Source organism: Pelobates fuscus, chromosome 9, assembly GCF_036172605.1.
Source record: "Pelobates fuscus isolate aPelFus1 chromosome 9, aPelFus1.pri, whole genome shotgun sequence".
Classification (NCBI taxonomy): Eukaryota; Metazoa; Chordata; class Amphibia; order Anura; family Pelobatidae; genus Pelobates; species Pelobates fuscus.
The window spans coordinates 144,114,068-144,125,706 of NC_086325.1; the positions used below are offsets into that span (position 1 = coordinate 144,114,068).

At 44.5% G+C, this 11,639-nt stretch overlaps 1 protein-coding gene across 1 annotated transcript in view; it reads right to left on the reverse strand.

The window, feature by feature from the left end:
- FAM120C (family with sequence similarity 120 member C) overlaps positions 1-11,407 on the reverse strand; it is a 33,881-nt gene extending 22,474 nt beyond the window's left edge. The window contains exons 1-2 of the mRNA XM_063432654.1: positions 10,618-11,407; positions 2,009-2,255 (exon numbers count right to left, since the gene is read on the reverse strand). Of these exons, the coding sequence (XP_063288724.1) occupies positions 2,009-2,255; positions 10,618-11,259 (889 nt within the window). The 5' untranslated portion in view covers positions 11,260-11,407. The remainder of the gene's footprint in view (positions 1-2,008; positions 2,256-10,617) is intronic.
- Positions 11,408-11,639: the final 232 nt, after the last annotated feature.

An 11,639-nucleotide genomic window follows, 5' to 3' on the forward strand; every position in this document is an offset into this window, starting at 1 on the left:
TGGGGTGGAGACCTATTGTCCTCCTCCCGGCCCAAAGAACTTTCCCACGCTGTGTAAAATGACACAGAGCACTCTGATTGGGTGGTTTGAAATCCATCCTATCACAGTGCTCTGTGTCATGTCTTTGGAATTTTCCCACGCTGTGTAAAATGACAAAGAGCACTCTGATTGGCTTAAACCAACCAATCAGAGTGTTCTTAGCCTAATTGCAGGGTTGGGTCAAGGCTTTATAAGCCTCCCCCCCCCCCCTGCAGAGCTCAGTCTGCACGGAGTCCTCGCCGGGTGAAGATGGATTTTTTTTTAGCATCGGGTTTTTTCTTTTTCGTCTGGATTTTTTTTTTGCGCTCAGGTTTTTTATTTTATTTTAAGTTCGACAGGTATGATGGTTTTTTATTTGGCTTTTTTTAGGCTGAAAAATGAAGATTTTAGAAACAAGAAGACGTCAAATGGTAAGTTTAATTTTTCTTTACAGGTTAGTTATTTTATTCCCCCCCTCACTATTTTTAGGGTGAGGGGGGTAGGTAGGGGATAGTTTTAGTGGGGGGATAGTGGGGGGGGTCACTAGGGGCTTGGGACCCCTAGTCACCTTGATTGGGGGGGTGAATTTTCATTTAGGGCCCCCACCGCTCAGGGGTGGGGGCCAGGGGAGGAGGACAATAGGTCCCCCCACCATTCTTATATAGGGCCCCCACCCACCGCTCAGGGGTGGGGGCTGGGGGGGAGGACAGTAGGGTCCCCCCCTTATTGGTTTTTTTTTTAGGGCCCCCACCCACCGCTCAGGGGTGGGGGCCGGGGGGGAGGACAGTAGGGTCCCCCCCCCCTATTGTTTTTTTTAGGGCCCCCACCCACCGTTCAGGGGTGGGGGCCAGGGGGGAGGACAGTAGGTCCCCCCCACCATTCTTATATAGGGCCCCAACCCACCACTCAGGAGTGGAGGCCAGTAGGTCCCCCCCACCATTCTTATATAGGGCCCCAACCCACCACTCAGGAGTGGAGGCCAGGCGGGAGGACAGTAGGTCCCACCCCCCCAGCTTGTTTTTTTTAGGGCCCCCACCCACCGCTCAGGGGTCGTCGTCCCCCTTATAATTATTTAGGGCCCCTACCCGCCGCCGGGGGTGGACAATAGGTCCCCCCATTGTGGTTTATGGCCCCCACCCACCGCGCAGTGGTGGGGGCTGGGGTAGGACAGTAGGCCCCCCCCTTATTGTTTTATAGGGCCCCCACCCACCGCTCAGGGGTGGGGGCCGGGAGGGGGAGGACAGTAGGTTGTCTCCCCCCTTATTGTTATTAAGGCGGGTGGGGGCCGATTGTAGTTTGTTTGTTTTTTTAGTAGACATGCCCCTACTCGCAGTATAGCGCGTAGGAGCATTCGGGAGATTTTCATCTCCCTTATGCTATTATGGGGGTCATATTGACCCCTATAGAGTGAGGGAGGACATGGAGAGCTTAGGAATTGGCTGGGGGGCACAGCTCCCTGCCGCTTCTATCTGTACATATTACAAGGAGGGAGCTGCAAGCCAGTAGCTCCCTCCTTGTAATAAACTGAACGAACAAACGAACACTGATCCTCAGTGTTGGTTTGTTCGTCTGAAATATCCATTCATCATTCGTCGGTCTGATGAATGAATGAATAGATGAAATTCCTGTTCGCATGCCCAAGTGTTTCACTGGGCATGTGCTGGAATCTCACAGGCTATCTAGTGTGGGCAGATGACGTGTCCCACAAAGACTTCATCTACCGACACAAAGATGGCGGCGCCCTGAATATAGATCGGGGCAGAAAATAAAGAATAAAAAATAATAATATAATATGGGGGGCTTAGGGGCATTTGGGGGTGGCTAAGGGGTCAGTTAGATGTAGTGGAGTCGGGAGGGGAGTTAAAAAAAAAATGGGATTCGGCCATGACAGTGCCGCTTTAAATTTCTCTGACTATATGGCAAAGTTCCTTATAGGTTTTACTGTGAATACTGCTGACATTCCATTCATCAGCCAACAAGGAATTCTTACCCAAAAGGGCGGCAAATATGGGGAAATTGCTCATCTTCAGTCCCAGCTGCTTGGCTACCTCCTGCATGAGAAACTGATTGGTGGTAAGATTCTTCCCATTCCAGCTGAGTTTGAGTGCATGGGAGCTGTAGTAAGATGGAATGTTGCACAGAGCATACTCAGAGTCATGAGCAATAAGACCGTGGAACCCATTCTCACGGAAAAAGGAAACCACCTCCAGGTGATGGTCTTCCAAACTCTGAAACACCTGAAAAAGACAAATATTAGATTTATTAAGTGACCAAAGTCTTTTATAACCATGCATTCACAAACACAACTATATCAGCATCCCATATAGAGTGCAGATCAAATGCAGCCATGCACTATACATACTGTCGTGTCAACCCTCTTAATGGGGACTTTTTTTGAAAGTACACTACTAATAAAATATGTGTATGCTCTCTGTATGCTAATCGACATGTGCAGAGGACAGAGCTTATAATAATGATTAGCAGGGAGCTAAGATGGAGGTGCCCAGGTAACAATGGATTTTTACAGGTATTTTTCTATTTTACCCACACGTCACAAACATATTTAATAAATATTATTATTATTATTATGATATTTATATAGCGCCGTCAAATTCTGCAGTGTTTTACAATGGGTAAAACTATAAGGAGGGATAAGTAAACTTAATATTAAATCTCCTGGAAAATGACAGATTCCCTTTAATGAAGAAATCTCGGTTTCCCAAACAAGACTGTAAAAGTTCCAAAGTATGAAAGACAAAAAACGTGTGCCTGAGTATCCGAGTTAGGCACAAAAGCCCCATGATAGGGCAATTAGATTGCTTGTAGGCATTTTTATTTATTTTTTTAAGTGAACATAGAATTATTTTAATAAACACTTCAAACACTATAGCCAGGTCAAAGAGGTGATGTCAACATATCTTTATGGGATCAATAGGATTTAACCCTGCCTAATTGTCAATAACCATCTCGATGTCACCAAACACAGGAGCTTGAAAACAGACCTAAAAAAGGTTAACCTACCCTATGGCCTTCTTGCAGAATAAAGATCAAATGTGACTTTAAAGAATGGAACTATAGACAATATGGCCCATATGCTACCTACACTCCAGCACCAGATCAAAGTGAGTTTGTCAGAGGAGATGGGATTTGTGTATTGCGTATACTCTACTAGTGATAGTTTGGCACGCAGGGAAAAATAAATGGAGAGGCTGTTGGCTTATGGCTGCAGCATCTTTTGCAAATTGCTGCAGTTAAAAGCAACTGTGTGTGGGGTGTCATGTGACCTCCAGGCACCATAACCTATGCACAGAGCATAAGCTATGATGGAGCGTGAGGCATCCTTTTAAAACTGTTAAATTACTCCATTTCAGGTTTTGTCAGACATAGGAGGATGAAAATTGGACAAAATATGCAGGTTGTCTCTCAACATGAACAAACTCATCAATCCTGAAGAGAAATTTGTCCAACTCATAAACTAATGTTTTCTAAAACAGTATGTTCTGATTTCCTTTTTGTAATTTCAAAATGTACCTGTACACAAATGAATCCAAATAATCCTCAGCAATACTGTCTCACAGCTTGAGAATGACACATTTTGTGTCGAAGCATTGCCTTGTTCACGTTTGATGGCATTATAAATCACCAAGAGACACTCTTGCTGATTGCTGACATTTATTTGGATTGCTATCTAGGTCCATTATTGATCCAGATATCAAAAGCACAAGGGAATTAGGCAAGGACCTCCCAAAACATTACATAAAAATAAGTGTTTTGCAGACCTCTAAAGATTAACTAAGCATCACAAATTCTACTTCCTGTTGTAGTGGTTATGGTGTTAGCCGACTACTTTCATTGTCCATTACTTCTATGTGAACGTGTCAGAGAGCTTGACACAAACTAAGGGTTCACCAGGCATCTGTGACCCGACCCTTTCCCTTTGTTAATGTGGAAGTTACATTTCCCATGCATGGCCCTTCCTTTGGTGTCAAGCTGTTCAAATAGTATCTCATAGAACTGGGAAAAGTAAAAGAAGCCTCCCGTACCTGCTAGCACGATAACCACAACAATCAGCTGTAATGATTACGGTTCTTAGTGTCCATTCAGGTACTGGAGAACAAAGTAAAAGTTTATACTGCTTTAATATTTATACAAACAACCTACGTCTTCTTAGAAGAACACTCCAAGCATCATAACATCTATGTACCCCCGGCACCTCCTTACGGTAATATGTTAGTGTTTTAGTAGGATTTGACAACTCACCTTGCTCCAGCTGGGAGCCCACAGCACAGGCAATGTTCTCTAGCAGGAAAGGCTAGATTGCTCTATAGAGCAAAGCAGCACTAAAGGTCTGTGAGTATTCAGCTGAACTCAGGTAAATTGTCAAATAAAAGATACTAAAAAACTAAGATAATGACAAACAGTTTGACACCTTACAATGGGACAGTACAAGGACGTTCCTGAAACCATAACCACTGCATTGGGCAGTAGCAATTATAAAGCTGGAATTGTTCCTCAAAATGCCTATTCATATGCCTCAGCTCTCATTAAATGGTCTACTGGAACTGTTAAATTACTGCATTTCTTGAGAATTGTGTGTAATGATCTGGTAAAAATACTCTAATCTAAATATGATCTCCCTGCTGTTCAAACATTACATCTGTCGACAGCGCACACAGTACACTGGTAGCAGACGTAAAACGGAAACTATAATGCTAGGAAAACAAAGTTTTCCTAGCCCTATAATGCCCTCCCTCCCTGGCCATAAAAGAGATAAAAACCCTTCTTGATTCCAGCGCCGATGTCCCTCGTGCTGGGTCAGGATGCACCTCCGCTGACATCTGTCAGCAGGGTGAACTGATGCGGCAAGTGCCAATCTCGCATTTGGACTACTCCCATAGGAAAGCATTTCTGTGCAGTGCACCAAAACCACTTCAATGATTCATATCTGCGAGTGGAATTTTATATCTCTCTCCCTCATTTCATTTATGTACCCCCGCTATACCCACCTTCATATACCCGTAACTATCATTTTTCTAAATCCCTTCCCTCCTTTTTGAGAAGCATTTGCAAGAGCAGCGGTGACACCTGAGCTTCTGGATTCCTGGTAAATTATTTTTTTTCCACTGGGTTTTTACAGGGTAAGGGAGTTTTGATGTTTGGAGGGCCTCTTTTACAGATTCCCGATCTCCATAAGACACAATAGTTAGTTTACCTGGACACCTGCTTGCTTTTGATATTGCTCTATTCCACAGATACATGTTATGCTCAAGTTGTACCTAACAAATTGTTCTCTCTGTCTGCTTCTGTTAAGATAGTTTTTACACTTTCCATTAGGGTCCCTCACATAGACTATGGCTTATTCCCTCCAGTCTATGCCAGGGTCTTTTAATTAGTTGACGCCCATTTCTCATGTAGAGGATCAACATTATCGGAAACATAAAAACGTACTTGCACCAGAGCAACAATTTTCCCTCACTAATTTATTCCCCCAACACACCCAATTTTTTATTATGTGAATCAGAAAATTTAATTGTTTTTACAGAAACATTTTGAAATTCAATCTAGGTTGACAATTAAAAAAAACAATACAATAGGTAGAGCATGAGCAGACTATTTTCATCATAACAGGCACAAAGCATGGTATTGGACATTAAGGAAAGGTAAAAATGTCTTCAAACATTTCTGGTGGGGGATTCCTAGTATAGAAAAGCAAAGATGAACAAATAACCAAAAATAACCCTCTTAAATGGGGAGTTGTAGAATGAGGGTATGAGTATGTGAGTATAATGAGAAGAGAATACCTGTTGAGTGTTTAGAAATATCTGATGAATTATCTATTGACATGAAAAAATAAAAAGCAAAGCTTCTAGGTGACATTCACTTCAGGTAGGCCTCCCCAGCCTGGAAAGGTTTGGTGATTGTGGCTAGGATTGTTGTCCCTCGTCCTGTGGGGAAAACTCCACAATCGATCTGGAGCTTTAGGAGTAAAGTTTGTAGAAGATGGCTGAGCCTTCAAGATTGTCCCATGCATCCGATAAAGATATCATCTCTGACAAGTAATTTTGGATTCCTGAAGCATGATGGTGATACCATCATATCACCAAATAAAGGGACACTATAATCACCCAGAGCATTTTAGTTATTAAAGTGGTCTGGGTGCAATAACCCTGCAATGTTAATTATTGCAGTTTCTGGGAAATTACAATAATTACATTGAAGAACTAAGACTGTCTCTATTGGCTGTCGAACAATATAGTGCTAGGAATACAGGTTTGTATTAATTGCAGATATACACACATACAAAAGGAACATGATGAAGTGATTCTCAAACATGTAATGCCGTTTACCTTTTCTGCTTGCAATTATGGCTTTCCTGTAAGCAACATAACTACGATAGTTTGTGAATCAACCATACTTTAGTAGATTTGGCAAAAGAGTAGATTCCCTCTAAGGCAGTGGCAGATCCGGGGGAGAAGCAATGCTCCAAATCTCGCGAGAGTGAACTCTAGCCCTGGAGGCCACTAGGGCCACTAGGGATTCCCCACTGGACCTTCAGGGATGGAGAAATGTCCCCCCTCCTCCTCAATAAAAAGGTAAGAAGAGAGGGGGGACATAAATATATTTATTTAATTTAAATTAAAAAAACACATTATTAAAAAGCCTGCCCACCCTCCTTCCCCTCCAGACACACACTGCCCCCCCCCCCCACACAGTGCCCCAAACACACATACAATGCAAATCACACACACGGCTGCCCTTACACACACACTTCACCCCTAAAACATACCACTGCTCCTATGCCCTATATCCCAGCAGACCCCAGGTAAGTTGTCAAACTGTTCTTAAACGGTTTGACTACTTACTCTGGGATGGGATCCTGGCACCATAACTACTACAGTGAGCTGTAGTGGTTATTATGCCTGGATTATTTCTTTAAATAATCTACAAGTGCCCCTCCCGAGAACAGGCTCTGGATCCGCCACTGCTCTAAGGTAAGAGATTTACCTAATCTGGAGGAGAGCAGTTTAATGAATAGCTTTCTGAAAAACATGGGAGTTCCACGGTATGAACAGATTTTGCAATGTTACGTACTTTGAGATTTTGCAGTGAATCCATTCATCTAGCACTTCCACATGTAACTGAAGTGCAGTGTGGGATTCCTGTAATTGTAAACTTGCAATCTCAAATCCTATTACTCCTTGACTTCAAACAACCTCTTCCAAAGCTTTACAATTCTCACTCAATTACCTTGTCATTCATTCCCTCTATATTTTACTAATAGCTGCAACTCTGTTGTACTTTTTTAGCCATCACTTCCAAATTGCCCCTGCTACCTCTTGTCTCAAATTCCCATGGTATGCTTTAGATTGTAAGCTCACGGGCTATCTAGCTAAGCACTTTGTATAAAATCGCTAGATCTCAGCATACGGACAGGGCCCTCTCTACCTTTTGTATTTGTCTGTGTATATTTTACACCCTCCATCAATTGTACAGCGCTGCGGAATCTGTTGGCACTTTAAAAATACCAGTAATGAATAAATAAGAGCTGTTGTCCAGCTGGTGAGTATGAACGTCTCTTTAGCTCTGTCAACTCTAAGGCCAAAAGTGAATGAATGTTGCATACTAACTACAGAATGTAACCATATGTTGCTGGTGTACCAGCATCAATATCTCGGGCTGCAAAGCCCAAGTGGATATCCATGAGGAACTCCAGTGCATCCATTCAGGGTCCACTGAGGTGGGAGATGGAGAATACTTACACTTTAGCATCTTGGATCTGTGTACTCTCTGGCCAAAATCCCTGATATCTTTGACTCCAGAATTAAAATAACACAAATGTACATGCTTTACCAAAGCTTAAAAGGAACACAAAACTGTATTCTAACCCTAAAGTGTCCCCCTGCCTCTGCACATGTAATTTATAAAGCTTGGCGCCCGTGGTGGCTGTTGTCCTGCCCAACCCCAGAAGTCACATAGGATGAGATTTGTAGATGTGCTAAAGAAAAAATCTTTAGGCAATATAATTGTGTGTGTAGATTTTAACATTCTGATACTCTAAAAACTTTTAATTCAGAATTTGCCATTTTGTTTCCAGAGACAAGTTTGTCCAGGCGTTAAATTTTCATTAAAAGGTTATTCCAGCTTAAAACACTTGTTTTAGTTAGAGTAATACTTTTTGACGTGATCTTCCCCCCAAATAATTTTTTTTATTTTTGTTTTTAAACATTAAACACCTACATTCCATAGCGCTGTGCAAGTTTTCCCTGCAGCCCAATCCTCCTTGCCTGATGTCACACTTCCTAGCTGAAGGACCGACTGATGAGAAGATAGGGACAGCCATGCCACCATTGGCTGCCTCGCACCAGCATTCTGTTGATGTTGGCACCAGGCGCTGATTTTTCATATAATTGACAATAGCCCACCCAGAACTTTGTTTGGGCTTGCTAAACATGTACAGTCACTATGTTTGTACAATGTTCAAAGTGAAATGCTGCACAGACTCTAGGTACTATGACCACTTCAAATAAATGAAGTGGTTATGGTGCTTAGAGTCACCCTTTAAGGATGACATGTCATACTACTTTGGCACTCCCCGCCCCCACATCAACCAACTGGCAGGATATGGCTTACTAAAATGTCAGAATTTTCTTAAGAGCTGATAAAGTGTGATTTACAACTTTTACCTTTCAGTATGAAAATATGGCCTGCAGACTAGTCGAACTAATACAGTAGCATAAGGCTTTCCTGGCACAGCTTTTTATTTCCACTTCTACAGAAAAACGTTGGCAAGTTTTTTTATTATCGTGCAGGACTATGTGTAGAATATATATATACACACACGCCACATAAAACAGCACTCTAGGGACTATGGGGCTTTTTCACAAGAGATGAAGTCCCAAGAGTGCCATTTTATGTACTGTGGATTATCTGTTAAACATTGCACCAGGCTATATATAATTGAAGTCCTCGAGTGCAAGAGTGTGTGTGTGAATATATATATACACACACACATATATATATATATATACACACACACACACACATAAATGTTTACCCCCTTTATAAAGAATGCATTAAGCAAACTAAAACTTAAGTTGTAAAAATCACAATTGGGGGAACAATTTACTAAAGATTCAGCATGATTTGTATCGGAAGAAGCATTACAGTAATACAATAAGCTTCTTGTAAAATATTCATGAGGAGTTAGTTTATTGTGGCCTAAAGGAAGATGTGTGCTGCAACGTAGAAGTCATCTTGTAGAAACGTACTACTACTATGCAGTTATTTTGTAAATTAGGGCAATAGTGCAACTGGATACACACTGCACGTTGGTCACAACAGGTTTGCCTTTTGAACAAGAGCAGGCCCACTAAACTATGAGTAATAACCTCAAACATAATCAGCAGTGCACAGTTCACTTCCAAAGGACTACACAGGCACCATGAGGAGTGCTATTTTACTACCAACAGTTTGAAATCTTCATGTTCTGTTTGGTACGCCTACGCTACAACTCAACTATGGTACATAAAGCATGCACACCTCTCTGTTGCTAAGGTATCAAGAGATATAGCATGAAGAAGCAGACTAGTGTGGTAATTATGAAGGATTATGAGAGCTGCAAGGGCCTGTGTTGATTTTCCCCTCTATAAAATATCTTTTTAAAAAAATAATCACACCTGCCAGTCACTGGTCTACCACCAAATCGCCAAGATAGATCGGACCATAAAACAAAATGGTGCTTAAGAACTGCTAAAACACTGCTTTATACAAAGTGTCATTTTCAAGACCTCTTCTTACTATGTTTTCTGTATATATTAAATGCATTCTCCAAACTGATTGATTTGAAACAGATTTGCTTCCATAAGAAACCTAGTGAATTATTTGACTAGCAGAATTGGTCAACAAACCAAGGATAATTTGCCTAACTCATTCCCTTATTACACCAAGGATGATTTGCCTAACAACCCTCCACCCCCTTACAGCCACCACTTCAGAGAAAGAAACAGGGTCAATGGCGATGCATTTAATAGCAGGAGAGCAATTTTTCAATGTTGCTTTGCTAAAGACAGAAAACAAGGGATACAACAGATAAAAACCCCATGACTGAATGAATGCTCATTTAGGTTATCTATTGCACTATTGTTACAATGTGTTGGGTATCTGGATTAGAAAAAATAAGATAATTCCGCTTTAACCTCATAACTTGCCTGCAGTGACCCATGTGCCCTTTTTTTTTTTTTTTTTTTTTTTAAATCTATCACTGAGTCCTAATGAGGATCATGCAAGGCATGCATACAACAGAAGCACACATTGGGGTCTGCATGTGCACAAAAGGGGGTGTGGCAGAGGGGGGATAATCGGATTTACTTCAACGTTCTATAGTGTCTATTCTTTATCAGAAAGTTACCCAGAAGTGATGGCCAACCTGTGGCACACCAGCTGTGGCAGACTACGTTTCCCATGATGCTCTCTGCCACCCAGCCATAGCTGGAGTGCCCATGGTTTAAACCAGCCCTGGCACACAAGGTTTTGCATGGCAACTGCCTAGAGAGGGAAGTGGTGATGGTTTGGGGGGCCACACTGCACAGTCCTGGTTACCTTCACACGGAACCGGATCATTGCCAGGCGGATGCAGTGAGCCAGGCAGGCCGGAGGCAGGAACCAGGCCCTGGGGGGCGGGGTGCCCTTGTTCCCGACGTGGCTGACAATGAGCTGGGCCGTCTGCCTCTCCCCCTGAGCCCGCCGGGCCCACTCCGGCAGCCTCTCCTTGGCCAGGGTACCGTTGAACATGGCCACCAGTTCCAGGCCGCCCTGGTACAGACATGCCTGTGACAGCGCCGCCAGGTAGCCCAACATGGCGTTCCACTGGCCCCCGCACACCCAGTCCGTCTGGTAGCCCCCGTACAGCCGCTGCAAGGCCGAGTCCGCGTCCACCAGCACCCGGCAGGGAGGGGGGGCCGCCGGGGAGGGGGGCTGTGGGGGAGGCGGCGGTGGGGCCGGAGGGTAGCCCCCGGGTGACAGGCCCGCTCGGTGCTGCTGGCGGGCTACGGTCCGGGCCAACTTCAACAGGTCGACGGGCACCACGGCCCCCGGGCATCGCTTCTCCAGGAACTCCTGGAAGCCCTGCACCCCCATTGTGCCGGGCCGGGGAGGGCAGCGAGGGCCGGAGAGGGGCGAGGCGGGCCGGGCGTGGAGTGCGGGGTAACTGGGGCAAGACGGAGGGCAGCGGCTACTGGACATCCACCTCGGGCGGACAGTGTGTGCGGTGGGCGAGCGCTCTGCCCTCAGAGCAGCCTGGTGCTGGGAGATAGCCCCTGCGCGGCTCTGGCCGCCATCTTAATCGCCTTCTTCTTCAGCAGCTCCTACCACTACGCCCCAGTCTCCCCCCCGTCCTCTCAGCGGCTGGCGGCGCGCGGAGGATCGCGGGAGCTGTAGTTCGGCCTCCCAGCACGCTGCGCGGCGCGCAATGAGGGACGGGCGCGCGGCGGACTACATTTCCCGGCCACCCCTGCCGCTCGCCTCTGCCCTCCTCCTCCTCGAGCTTCCCTTGGATAGTTTGAGGAGATGTGTCCGATTACTCTGTCAGCACCGAGTATCGGCTCTAAAAATGCCTCCCGGTC